This window comes from Poecilia latipinna, unplaced genomic scaffold (genome assembly GCF_001443285.1).
Source record: "Poecilia latipinna isolate Pla-1442-1.1 unplaced genomic scaffold, P_latipinna-1.0 Scaffold904, whole genome shotgun sequence".
Classification (NCBI taxonomy): Eukaryota; Metazoa; Chordata; class Actinopteri; order Cyprinodontiformes; family Poeciliidae; genus Poecilia; species Poecilia latipinna.
Window position 1 is genome coordinate 69,113 of NW_015113520.1, and position 14,689 is coordinate 83,801.

The 14,689-nt window shown below is 40.0% G+C and overlaps 1 protein-coding gene across 1 annotated transcript in view; it reads left to right on the forward strand.

Moving 5' to 3' along the window:
* The window catches only part of LOC106957456 (forkhead box protein J3-like), a 100,112-nt gene that overhangs the window by 16,126 nt on the left and 69,297 nt on the right, over positions 1 to 14,689 (forward strand). The window contains exons 2-3 of the mRNA XM_015048824.1: positions 3,029 to 3,164; positions 3,456 to 3,946. Coding sequence (XP_014904310.1) covers positions 3,572 to 3,946 — 375 coding nt within the window. The 5' untranslated portion in view covers positions 3,029 to 3,164; positions 3,456 to 3,571. The remainder of the gene's footprint in view (positions 1 to 3,028; positions 3,165 to 3,455; positions 3,947 to 14,689) is intronic.

Sequence of the window (14,689 nt, forward strand, 5' to 3'; positions counted from 1 at the left end):
CACCCCCCCCCCCCCCAAATTAAAATCTTTAAAAAAAAAAAAAAAAAAAAAAAAAAAGAAAGGAAGGCACACTAATTAAGACGGCTTCTTGGGATTTGGGGAAAAAAAGAAAAAAATATGTTTGGATATACTTCTTGCATAGTGGAGAGGCCTGAAGGAGAAGAAGCCTTATTGAGTTTTTCTTGGTTCCTTTTTCAGCGTAGTCCCTCTGCCTGACTTGTTTAGCGTTATGATTTCTGCTGCTACACATGTTTTTATTTTATTTATTTTTTTTCCCCCTTCATGTAATTAAAGCAAGATACTTTTCAGATGCTGGGCATTTCCCCTCTTCTTCGTCTTCATCATGTTGGTATATTAGGGCTCTCCGTGGGGAAAGGTGGAACAAAACCAATGTGTTTTATCTTTGTTGGCAGGCTTTTTGAAGCTCTCACACCTTTATCATTTACTGCATGAATAGAGGATGCGTGGGCCATTGGGCTCTTTGTTGTTGAAGGACACATGAAGGTTAGCGCATAGGATTGGGATGAAAGTTAGATGTTGTTCTTTTTTTTTCATTTTATTATTTTGTGATTTAGATGTTAATTCCATTCCAAGACTGTTAACTCTTTACTGGTCTTAAATTATTATTATATTTTCTTTTACTCGTCAACTCGCTTAAGCTTCAACCGTTTATTGCTTAAACGGTTGAAGTTTAAGCAATAAGTTTAGCTCAACAGTGATTAGTTGTTCAACTTGGGTAGATTTTAGCTTGGATTTCCAAATACAAATTTGTGAAATTTGTTACATTGCTAATAAGATTGTTTTAGTTGGATGAAGTTAATTTTTAAAATGAACTAGGAACTTTTATGTTTTACCGTGGCTAATTGAACAATTAGGACAAAATACAAGCCAGAAAAAATAACTAAACAATGAGATAAAATTAATCATATAAAGTAAAATATGAATGCAAGTCTGTCCTAAGCCCCGGTAAAGCTTAAGTTTGGAGTTGTGACATCACAGGTATTTTTTACCAAGTCTTTTCTTGTATCCTATTTCAATACTCCTTTCTGCCACAACATTAATTGCAGTTCAATGCCCTTAGCCAGTTATCCAATTAGGTAATAACATTATTTACTGACTTCCAGCAACTTTTAAGGCAGCCAGTTGTTATTTTACTTTGTCAGTTGGCATCATACCTTTTAACAAGCACCTTTACTGTTGCTTTCATAAAATCGAATAGCTTGTCTTTCAAAAAACAAGAGCATACTTTTTCAACGTAATGGCTCAACTTCCTTTATCACTCATATTGCTCTGCTCTCTCTCAAAACGTCTTAAAAGAATCTTGCTTACAGAATTGCTAACCCTGATTAGCATGTTTATGGCCTCTTACACAAATATGTTCTTCTTCTACTTGAACCCTGCACTTCATTATTTTCTCTGCTTGCAGATTTTCTTTGCTCTCTCTTGAAGCAAAGTGGAAATTCTTCCTGGTAACAGTTGCAGTCAAAGAACGAGGGTTTGGATTTTTTTTTTTTTTTGTAACATCACTGTCTTCCTTTTGGTGTGCCTGTAGTGCTCATAAGAGTTCACTCCAGAGGTATCCCTGAGCAGAGAGAGCAGAGCTGAAAGTACAGGGTTTTTTTTCCCTGAGAGTTTGAGCGAGTGGAGCAGGATTTAAACGGGAGCAGAGGATATCTGTACAAGAAGCATATCTGTAAGCAAGAGCTACTTCTTTTGAGTGAGAGAAGACTTTGAGGGTAAGGACATTATAACATGTAAGAAAATAAATCTTGCTCTTGCATATAAAATGTATGCGTTTAGATTTTTAAAAGAAAAAAAAAATCCCCTGTTATTGTGGCAAAACTTGATACAGAATTCCTGCTCAGAGAAATTTTCCCAACAGCAATTTTCCCTACCAAAATTGCTACGTTTGTTAATATTAAAACCTTTTGAAATATATAGTTTTAATGTTCTCTGCTGGACACAATAAGTGAGGAAATGGCTGAATCAACTAAAACCTTCAGTTAAAGTCTAATGAGGAAGTTTAGGTAGGATTTGTTACCAAAAAGACTGCAAAAGTTGTTCCACGTTCAATTGTTGAACATGAAACGACTTGTTTCATTTACAAATTTGTACATTTAAAAATTAATATGTTAGACTTCATTTTGATTGAATTAAATGGGAATTATTTAATATACTGTGAAATTATTTTTACTGCGTTAGATGCTGTTGTTCATTGTTACCCACCAAAGTGGTTTATATTAGTTAAATCAAAGCATTTTCTCTGAAGACCAACTTGGCATTTTCAGTCCAACCGAGGTAAACTACAGTTCAAAACAATCACGCATGGACAATATTATTTTCTTTTTTTTTAGCTATGACTCACAGCAAAATTATTTGTAAAACCCTTAATAAGGGTTGTTGCTAAGTTTGACTCAGGAAATATTTTTGGGGTGAGTGTTCTGCTTAAAGCTACAATAATAAGAGGCTGAGGGTTATTTAGCATATGTTTTTATTGCATGCGTCTGTCTGACAGGGATCTGAGAGACTGAGTGGGACAGAGAGGTGGGCACGGACTTGTTGGGAGAGAGAGAGAGAGAGAGGCACGTCAAGCAAGAAAATGAAAATGTGTATGTGTGTGAGAGAGAGACAGACGGAGAGAGAGAGAGAGGGAGATGTGTGTTGGTGTGTTAGACAGAGGAAAGGGGACGAGCCTTTCAGCTCCTCCGGAGGGTTGGAATTCCTCCTGAGCTGCCCCCCACTCCGCCATCCCCCTTTGGCAGACACTTGTGAAAACAATTCCCCAGCTTTTAGTCACTGTGCAGATCCAATTGCTGTTTCCACCTTGGATGGGATGGACTTTAAGCCAATCCAGACAGACATAACACAGAGGGGAAGAGGGAGAGAGAGAGAGAGAGAGAGGAGGTTTTAATCAGGCTGGACAGATGCCGAGGCCAGTTGAACGGTTGTGCGATATTAATATCTTATGAGAGCCGTCTGGCAGCGCAAGCTCACCGTCTTGTGTGGTTTTTGTGTTTGTACATTGCAGCCGCAGCAGCATCAGCCGCCGTCACGGTCGCCAGATGAAGATTTTGTGAACATGCACAAGGGGAGGACTTTACCTTTCAGAGCGCTGACTTCCCCAGATGCTTTGGCCAAAAGAAAGATGGAAGGAAATGGGAAGAGTAAGACACTTATCTCATTCCAAGCCCCCGAACTACTGTCCTACTTAATGTATAATTAATGGAAACAATATGATAAACAGTTTTTAATATCCCTCTCTCACATATTTATGTGCGGTGCTGAAGGCGAAGTGATGAAAGTGCCAAAATATTTTGTTTTCTGTTATACAAAGCTAGACCCAATGTGGAAAATAATGTACAAGTTGACATCCATGTGTCTCTGCCAAGTCTGCTTTCTGCTCCAGCTAAGGAAGATGAATAGGCATAGTAAATAAACCTCCTGTTCTTCCCTAGGCTTGAGCCAAGACTGCAGCACGGAACCCATTCAGTGAGCCCGCAGAAGATCCCTCCGTACGCCACGTCGCCGAAGCCCCTCTCCTTCTTTTTCTTGACCCGGAGCATCGAGCACCATGACCTCTGAGCTGGAGAGCAGCCTCACGTCCATGGACTGGCTTCCTCAGCTCGGCATGAGGGCAACCATCCAGAAGGCAGACATGGGACACCACCACAGTCACCTTGGGCATCACCACCACCACCACCACCACCACCACATGCACCATCACGGGCACGGCCTGGGGAAGAAGATCGTGCATCTGGATCCAGGAACCACACTGGACCAAGAGGAAGCGGCGCAGCACAGAGACGGCAAACCGCCCTACAGCTACGCCAGCCTCATCACCTTCGCCATCAACGGCTCTCCGCGGAAACGGATGACGCTCAGTGAGATCTACCAGTGGATCTGCGACAACTTTCCTTACTACAGAGAGGCAGGCAGCGGCTGGAAGGTAAGAGAGGGCAAGAGGGGCAACTCCACATTTAGATTTTTTTTGTTTGTTTGTCTGAGTATAATATACTAATATAGCAACCATAACACTGATCATCAACTCCTATGAAAGCAATCATCCGAGTCATCTGAATATTGCTGAGTGGTGCTTTTCAGGATGTGCTGAACTTTGAATTATAGTTTTGCTTCACAATATTGTTTATGAAAGTTTGCAATGCTCTGCTGATGTTGTGTAGCTCTGAGTTTTCTAATATCCGTGCAGGTTATGCTGCAGTGAGTCTTGACCTGTTTGCATGCTCTCTCTCTCTCTCTCTCTCTCTCTCTCTCTCTCTCTCTCTCTCTTCTCAGTGTTTTTGAAAAAAAAAAAAAATAAGAGTCTCTATAGACTCTGGCATTCCAGTCTAAAACTCTTGTACCAGCAGGGGGCACTAATGTCTATATTGCCCCATTGAAAAGCAACTGTCCTTCTCACTTGCAGCACTGCTGAAAACATGAAAGTACTCAGCATGGCTAAAGTAGTACTCAGCTAAAGTTCTACCAAAAGAATATTTCTGCTTGTTCTCTTTGACATTGTTTACCTTTTCCATCTTGAAAAAACACAATATAAAATAAAACTACATCCTTGGGGTTCTTAGTGAAAGTGTTGGTTAGCGTGTTTTTTTTAGAGTTGGCCAGTACATCATAGTTTCCAACAATCTCATGATATTCAGTTCATTTGTAGGGAAACTGTGTTTTAAAGGATCTTTATTTTGCAGATTATATGTGACTATTCTTTCCTCCTTCTCTGGTTTTGTCACATTTGGTTGTGCCTGTTCTGTGTGTTTTTTCACACTTCCATTAATACCTTTGTAGAGTGTATTTGGTGTATTATTCTATACCCGATTGCTCCTAAAGTTTCAGTCTGGACATTTGTATTTTTGTCTTCTTCTTCACACTTTTGCTGATGGTCTAATCACGAGCTAACCTATCTAAATATTGCTTTGATCTTGGCACCCACTGTCTTTCTCCATAAGAGGCAGTACTTACAGCTTGTGGTTTTCATCTCATTGCCAACTCTCTAAGATCACCGTTACTGTTATGTATGTGACCCTATGGTTCTCTTTGATGTTCTCGGCCGGAAAAACCTTGCAGCCCTGCACAGCATTCCTGCAGCTCCGAACAGCCATAGAAGAACAAAATCCATTTCTGCAGCTTGAAGGTCTAAAACGTTCCCAAAAACGCTGAAAACTAAGGTCCGTTTGCTTGTTTCACATTTCTCTCAAATGTTGGTGTTTTATATACCATAAATATGAAATATAGTAGGAGTTGAATTATTTTAATTCCACTTTAACATTTCCCGTTTTTTTTTTTTTATTTGCTAACATTTAAGCATGTCTGACTCAACAAGAGGATTTAATATTGGCTACCGATTGCATCATATCCTATGAAACTCATACTGATGGTGCTCGGGGTGCCACGCACCGACTGATCCCGCTGTTGCCTTAAACAGCACGGAAACCTTTTAGTGAACTGAGAATGATTGACAGGTGCATTTTGTCTCATTCAGGGGACATTATTAAATCCTTATGCAAATGTAGCGATGCAAATCCTGGCTAATACGAGCAGAAAGGTGCCGCTGTTATTGGAGACAAATGAATAGATCCCCGTGGTTGTGTCTTGGGGATTCTGTGGCTTATTAGTGAAGAAGGGGATGGATATAGTCCTTCGACTGATGCACTGAAAAGGCTGTCTGCAAACTATGAACCAATTCATCTCCCTGAGAGTGGGAACGTTTTTCCTCTTCTCTCATTATTTCTCTTCCCTTTCACTTTCCATCTTCATCTCCTGAGCGCTTGCACTCCACCAAACCTCCTCCCCTCCTCCTCCTCCCTCAGCCCTCCCCGTCAGTCACTCCTCTCGTCTCTTCTTCTCTTTTGCGTTCACAAACTCGTGTTTGTTCCCTGTCTGTAATCTTGAACGCACCGTTCCCTGAACATAGACGCATGCCAGAAACGGAGACAAAAAGGTTATGATCCAAGCCCGGGCTTTTTGCTGGCAGAGTTCCTTCACCTGCACATAGATTCAATCAATTAGATTTTCTTTTTTTGTCTCCAGAGAGGTGATAAAGGTTACCAAGACAATTTTTGGCTTTTTCTTTCCGCTGCTCATGAATGCATTCTGCTGTTGGTTGTACTGGAGCGCCAGCATATTATTGTACCCCATAATTACAGCATGATATGCATTGATTGTGTATGTGTGTGACTGAATCCTGTTAAGATCATTAACACACCGGTGGCACTGAGATATTCTTCTCGGTCTGGCATTGCAGAGCTATGCCGCTTTTTAATAAGCCAGGTACAATACTTACAATCTATTGAATGAATCAGAAAAGCAGCAGGGCAAACATTTTGACTTTTTTTTTCTTTTTTTTTAGATTCTAATAAATAATTAAAAAGTTTGACATTCATCTGTAAAAAGCAAATCTTTGGCTTGTCCTCAAACTTGTCTTTTAGAAACTTCAAGTGCCTTCAATATTTGTCACATTTGCTCATGTTAAAGCCACACATTTCATTGCATTTCATGAGAAAAGAAAACGATACATGGCTTTCAATTTTTTATTCTCAGACAAAAATCTGAAAGGTGTGGCATGCATTTGCTTTACTATAGTCAAAGGGGGCTGAATAAAGTCCAGTGAAACCAGTTGTCTATAGAATTTACTCAAATTAATGAATACTAGAAGGACAAGGTGTTGCTTCGGTCAGACGAGGTTAAAATTGAACTATTGGGCCTGCAAACAAAATATGTGTGGCAGAAAACTTAACACTGCACGTCATCCAGAAGACTCTATCCCTGCTGTAAAACACAGTGATGACAGCATCATGCTGAGGTATGCTTTTCTTTGGCAGGGAAAGAGTTGATAGAAAGATAAAGTAGAGATTCACTCACTACAGCTGGGGCTGCAAAACAATGGTACAGATCAAAGCGTTTTTGCGCGTCGGCATGACTTGGTGAAAGTCCAGACCTAAATTCATCTGTGAATCTGATCAGATCATTATTTATAGAAATTGTTGAGATCCACAAATAATTTTTCTTCCACTTTCTATTTGTGCAGCTCTACGTTGGTCTGCCTCATAAACCAGGTGCATCAAACTCATCTTCGTTTTGGGCCGTATCAAAAATCTGAATGTTCTTAAAAGAGCCGGTTGTCCCAGAATGAATTGACAAAACCCATTAAATTTCTAAAATATCAATAAATAGCTATTTCAGCATTCACTAAGCGTTTCTTAAAATTAAATACTATTGAACATCTTTTCGCACTGATCAGTCCATCCAGGATTCTGTGATTAATTTAGAAATATTTGGAAATAATTTTTACAAAATTTGCGCTAATGTGTGATGTTAAATGCGGCTTTTTATTATTCGCCGTATCGATCACAGACTATAACTTGACATCAGGGCGGCAGTCACTGAAACCCAATGTTTTTTGGCCAAATTTGAGAGAAAAAATGTCAGTAAAATCTGAAAAATGTTGGGATCTGTTGAATTTATGTGAATTGTGTGCATTTTTGAAAAACTGGAGGGAGTTCTTGTTGTAATATGGAGTCTAGAGGGGCCACATGACATTTGGGCCCCCAGGCCCTCAGTTTGACACGTGTGGCATAAAAACCCACCTGGATTTGGAAGTTGTAACCAAACCTAATGTAAACAAACTGAATGTGTCTGAATAGCTTCTGAAGCTTCTCTTAAGCATAGCTCAAAGTACATTATATTGAGTGAGGTTAACGTATTAGTTTGTACAGAAAGGCTTTAGACCATTGCTTTCTGGCTGACCTAACCCATCGCAGCAGGGCTTGTTTTGTGTCGGCCGTCACAGGGAACGTTACATAAGCCCGGCTCATTCCGGTTAAGGTGATTGCTGTCTGCTGCACACAGTGGGATCCAGACTCAAAGATTGTCTTATTGACAGATTCTACAGATATTGTTGGTTGACATATCCACCTGTGTGAAGTGCACACATTTTTTATTTTTTTTTCTTCTTCTGAATTTAGACTTGAGGCAAACTCTCATGCTTTCAGGAAACACTTTGCATATACGATGCGTCCAGATTGTCTTGTCTCCGTTCGCCTGCCGCCGCGTGTGCACGTACGCTCACACACACGAACCGGTGGACCCAGAGAGAGAGAGACTCCCGCTCAGGTAGGCAGAGTACGTGTGCAGTCTGCAGATTACACGCAGGGAGCTCGGCAGGAGATGAGATGGGAGGAGGAAGAGAGGTGTATGTGTGTGTGTGTGTTGGGGGGGTTTGCTGTTGGAGAGCAGCGGAGAGGTTTACTACCCAGTACACGCACTCCGTCTGCTCTGTATGATAATGTGAGAGTGCAGGAATGGCAGAGTTTAAACCAGGACAACATGCATGCACCAACTCCACCACACGAACGCGTACGACTGCCGTGTTGAACGGTCTCACTTTCAGATGTATCAAAAGTGAAAGCAAATGTCTTTCTCTTATACTTGTTCAGCCTCTCAAGGTCACGAGAGTTTTGGGTTCTTTGGCAAGAGAAAATGAATATGGAGAGAACTCTTATTTTCTTTTTTTTCATCTGAGAAGTATTGACGAGAAGCTTCAGCTCGAGCGTGCATGCATAAACGATTTGCTTTTGGACCTTGTTGCATCTTCTTAAAACATCTAGCGTTACAAGCATGCGTACCATTTTTTTTTTCCATTTATTTTTCCAATGTTTTCCTTAAAACATGGGAGTGAGCTGGAAGAGGGCTATGACTGGAAACGGCGTTGCATCAGAATGCGTCATACCGGTGTTATTTAGTATCTCTGGAACGTTTTTATCTCCCCCATGTTATCTCTACCAGCCTCGCTCTCACTCCCCTGCTTTTGTGCTCGAACATGTCCTGCCCCCACTGCCCCCAACCCTCCTCTTAAAAAACCCCCAGACATCCCTATCTGGTCCACGTGTCGGTCCACTCTCGAGGCCACCTTGACTACAGCTTATAATGAGCACACAGTGGGACACCAACGTCCACTGCAGGTTTCCCATTTTCTGTCTTTGTCCTTTTGCCGCCAGCTTGTAGGGGTGAGGCATCGGAAAATAAAATAATGTCCTGCAATTTAAATGTTGTTTTATTCTTCTATGAATAAGTGGAGGGTTTTACTTCAACATTTTATTGAGACTGTATTATGTCAAACTATAAGTTTTGAGGTTTACGTTATTCATCCTGTGTTTTTTTTTTTTTTTAAGTATTTTCAATATAATTTAGCTTCCTTTATCAGAGGCACCCTTTTCTATCCTCACCACTGTCACCAGATTTCAAAACGTAGATATATATTTTGGCCTAGATTTCAAACTGTTGGCTTCTGCTGTCGGTCTGTTAGGTGTATGGCTGGTTGAAAGCATACAAGATTTTACACATTTAAGAAACAAGACATTTTTATTTTCTGGGATTTTTATACAGCTTGAGCTACCTGTCGGAGTTGATCGGTCACATTTCTTTTTGTTTAGTTCAATAACAGACTAAACGTTTACTCTAACCATTTACCTTTAATCTCCATTTAGAAAGCTGATGATGGTGTTTAGTTTATGCAACAAAGTTCCCTTTGGAAACGGACTGAAAGACCAAGAAGAGGGAGATCAGTAGATAATGTGGAGTTTAAAACAACAAATGATTAGCTGGTGTCCGTCTATTGTGCTGGCTTTTACAGCAAGTAAAGGACAACTACAAAGAGATTAAAACTTTTTCAGAAATATTTTCATGACTATCAATATTTGCATTAAAAATAAGGTCCCAGTTGGGAAACTGTAAAACGTATTGCCCTTCTGTGATTTGGGGCCGCCTGTTTTAAAGTGGTTGGTGGGAAACATGACAGCAGAACTCCTTCGTGATTTCCACCTGAGGCCGCGGTTAGCTTTCTAAACGGTCAACTTTCTAAATGACGAATTGCTTTTTCTACCTGGATTTTTAAATATGAATATGTCGGGGAGAGTAATTTATATCCTGGGTTGTTTACCTGAACTGATGAGATGCTCACAGATAATACATGGACGAGTGATTTATCAAAGCGTGTGTAAAGATTTCTCAAACTGCCCACTGAAATGGTGGTGTGAATGAAACATTTTAAATTAATTAAAAAAATTAAAAAAAATAATTTCTCAATTATACTGATCATAATTTAAACTCTGAATGCATGCAAGCATGTAGTACTTTAGAAAACAAAGATACATATTTATATATTTAACGAATCAAGGCAGCTAAAGTGGTTGATCATAAAAGTTAGCCGTGTTTAACAAAAAAGATAAATTGGATAGTTGTGGATCTTCCGTTTATCCTGTCCTTCCTGATATGCAATGTCTCTTCTGTAATTTCCTTTCCGCTGTGTCGCCTTGTGTTGTTATACAGGACGACAGGAAAATGAGGCAGTAATATGGGCCCTGTTCACTGCAAGACTCTGTTTCTGTTGGGTTGTGCTTAAAAGCAAGAGGAATAAAAGCTCTTGAAGTCTGCAATGTAGGTGCTATTCACATAGTTTGAACAAAAAAAAAGGCAGTTCTTCTTTATTCTTTTCTAAATCTGATTAAATTCTGACCACAGATTATTTTGGGTTCATGTTGTGATGCATTTTTCAGATAATCAACTGAGTTGAATGATGAAAATGATGCTGATAATCTGAAAGCTTAAAAAGACATTGAGATGTTTAAATTGTAATTTCTATACGTGGGTATGACGATGTCTGGAACTTGATATCAGTATTCTGCAAGTCATCTAAGAAGTAGTGAAGAGTGCCACTCCTGTTCCTTTTTCTAATTGTCTTGTTTCCTGATTCCTGTCTTTTGAGTCCTTCCTTCCTTTTTCCTTTATTTAGTCTTTTCTCCCATTCTTCTTTCTCTCTTTGCCTTTTTTGTTGTGGTGTCATTCTTTCTGTCCTTTGTTTTATTTATATTTCCTTTTCTCTATCCTTCATTCACTGATTCCTTTCCTTCTTCCTTCCCGCTCCCCTCTTTCTTTCTTGTTCTCAAATGTTATGTCCTTTGTTTCATTTCATTAATTTGATCCTTCCTTTATTCTTTCATTTGTTCTCTTCGTTGATTCTTTCCTTACTTGCATCCATCTTACTTCCTTCCATTGCTTTTCTTATTGTGCCCTCCTTCCTTGTTTCACTTCTCCCTTCCTTTCTTTTGGTTTCCTTCTATCCATGTTTCCTTTCTTGTAGCTTGCTTGCCTAGTTCTCCTATTTACTTCACTTCACCCTTTCTTCATCCCTTCCTTTCTAGTATCCAAATGTTGCATTTCATCTTCCTTCCTACCTAACTTCATTGCATCCTGTCTTGTGGCCTCCATCCATTCCTCCTCCTTCGTTTCCTTCCTTGCTTCCCCTCCTTCATCCTTTGTGTCCTCCTTTCTTGTATTAGCCTGCTGTTGAGATAAATTCATAGTGAAATTTACGACTTCATCTTTATGAAGGAATAGTTAGGGATTTTAGACCAAAAGGACATGTGAACCATGTATGCAGCACTTACAAAACACAGTCGAGACTTGTGCAGTCGGTGCTGACTAAATCGGTCTCTCTGAAACCCCGAGGCTTCAGGCAGCCTCTCATGCAGCCAAGCTAATTGCGTGCAAATTAGTAAAGCCTAATGTGAGGCTGTGAAGGGCAGCCGTGCCACCGAGGCCTTTGCCCTTTGGCTGACCACTGCGTATCACAGACAATCACCTGATATGAATCATTACTAGGCAATTTATTCAGGGTCACCACCCTTACTGCTACATGTGAGCTCTACAGCTGAGAGCCTCGGCAGTCAACACTTTGCGTATGCTTCATTTCCATCACCTGTTTTGATCATTTTGGTTTAATACAAAGGTGCGTAAGGCCACACCAACGCACATCTGTCCACATGTGGAAGAGAATGTATTAATATTAGAGGTGGAGTGAAACATGAGATGACACGATGGACAATACTGGGTTCACGATGAGACTTGAGGAATAATTTTTCGAAAAACCAAGAAACTCCATTTTATTGTTTTTCGCATATAAAATTGAGCTTTCATAAATGTATCTAGAAAAGCCCCCCAGTAACAATCAGTGTAGAACAGTTCAGTCAATGTTTCACATCTCTAAAATGCCTCCTGATTTATTATTAATAATAATAATAATAAAAATAAAAAAAGCAATGAGCATTGCATATTCGCGCTGCTGGATTGTAACCATGTTGGAAACTTCACTTTAAAATGCAAAAAGACGAAATTGGAGCACAAGGTAAAAGACATAGTAAGCAGTTTATTGAAACCGACGTTTAAACTGAAACATCAGCTCATTAGTTAAAACAAAAACTTTAAACAGAACTAGAGGTATCAAAGAAAGTACTAGTATGGTTTAGGCCCATTCAGAAGTTAGTTCAGTCGTTCTTGACGCGAGTGTTGCAGTCATTGCTCGATGTGTTGAAGATGGCTTCATGAAGGACATCCACGGTCTGGATCTGGCATCTGCTTTTCTAAACGTCTCTTTCAGTCTAGTTTCAAATGTTTTGTTTCTAATGTGATTTAGATCAGGGGAACATGGAGGAGTTTTGAAAACAGGGATGTTGGTTCCCCTGGAAGAAGTCCTTTGTAAGATGAACTGTGTCGCCCCTTCTGACAAAAGACTCAATAACCACTGCACAGCCCAGGGCTTTCAATCATAAAGGGTTTTCAGTCATAAAGGGCTGCCCACTGCAGCATCTCCACATAGCCAGCAGTAGCTTCACTTCCCTGCACAACCTGAAGATCCATCGTTCCACTGAAGGAAAAAGTTCTTGTGACATCCTCTTACCCTTTCAGTAACAACGGAAACCATCAATACACATTTTTCTCAGACTTTCCCTTAATCTTTTATTGATTACCTATGGTTATCGGAGCTGCTGTCATTATCAGTAAGAGCCTTAATTTGGGTCAAGGATCGGTCTGTGTCTTCACGGACACACAGTTGGATGCTCTCTGGCTGAGCACAGGTGAAATTTAGTGGCTCGTGAACTTGGCCTTTGTGTCTTGACCCCCAGAGGACCCGTTCAAATTTCACAATTACAGTCTTGCATGGGCAGAGCTGGAGTGCCGTGAAAGGCTTGTGCAGCTCAACAGTCCTGCCAAAGACGGAAAACATTTGGACGTTACGATCAGCGGGTCGAGCTGGTGTGAATGCTGCCCTGTGGATGGATTTGGACTTTTAAGGCTAATGTTCTTAAAGCTTTCATTAGCTGATTAACTACTTGTATAGGAGTTCACTTGTACAAAGTAAAATCAATTTTACATTTAAAAATATATCAACACACAGGAGTCAGAAGGTTGGCGAATTCAGTACTCTTCCCTCTCTTTCTGCCATACATGAATAAGTAAACAATATTTCAAATATAATGTTGTTTTGAACTCCAGCGTTCAGAAACATTCCTCAGTCAGAGGTTTGCTTGACAATAGATGATAAAACTGCTCACTTTCTCTAAGCAGCACACTTGCCTTTGATGATTACAGAGGTCGCAGACATTGAAAAACACATAGCGAACCCTTCCCCGTCACACCTCTGAGGTTTCACCGATTAACACGCCCAGCTCCACCAGATGTTACCATTTAAATATGATAATGCAAGAGCGCAAGCCTAACATTGTCCTATGAGAGAACCTCAAATGACATGCATGTGGTCTGCTTTATAACAAGCAGAGGGAGCGCTCCGTTTGAAGCAGTCCCTGGTCTGTCTCAGACTACTCTACGCTGTCCCTTCAGTAGATGCGCCTCTGCTTCTTCTCCTGCTGCCTGCACGGCCTCCATTGTTAAGCAACTGTCTAGACCAATGATGCGATCGACTGGTGAAGTAATGCAAAGCTCAGATGTTTTCATTCCTCGCGTGGGTGTCCATTGTCTCCTTTGTGTCTCATGGTTGCGCTAAAACCCCGAGTTGTTTAACAATTGGAAAAAAAACTATCCATAGCATGAGAAGTTGCTGTCTTTAAAAATAAAACCCCACAGGACAATTCTTCAAAAAAACTCATCCCTTGTGTTCTTTTAAAGGTGACTGTAACGTATCTGTTGTTATCCCTGTCGAAATGTGAGATCAATGACATTTTTTCTTTGCCATTAATAAGTATGGCAGCCATATATATATATTTTTTTTGTACGGAATCTATTTTTTCCAAAATTGGTTTCAGGTTTTCAAAGATGGAGTTATTTAGTAGGACAGACATATCCAGCAATATTTGTGTTTGATGATTTTTGGAGATTCTTCTTCACTCTTCTCCTCTGTGTGCTCTTTGACAAGACAAGCTGGGGTCCTCATTAAGCTCTTGTCCCTGTTTTAATTATTGTGAACTGACTGTAGGTGTGGTGACGTTTACATTTACATCTTTACATGTCCATTTATAGTAACAATAACAAAAAAAACCCCAGAACCTAATTATTGCAAAGCCTGCATGGAGGCAAGGAAGTCGGTAACCATTTAGATATGAAAAAGGAGCAATTAACTTTTGTAGGGTTTCTGTTCATAATGAAATTTGCACTTTGGATTCGGCTGTACAAGTTGTTGGAAACCGAATGTCCTGACGTCATAAGAATCTTTCATCCAAATGTAAAATTAAATGTAATGTTATTTTTTTTTTTTGTTTTTCTGATGTCGAAACATCTTTGATGATTAGAAGTATCCAATAGGGCAGGTTACCATGGTGACTGACTAGTTTCTAGTGGATTTGTGTTGGCTTCAAGATATGTCTTATAAAAAAGTAAAAAAAAATAAATA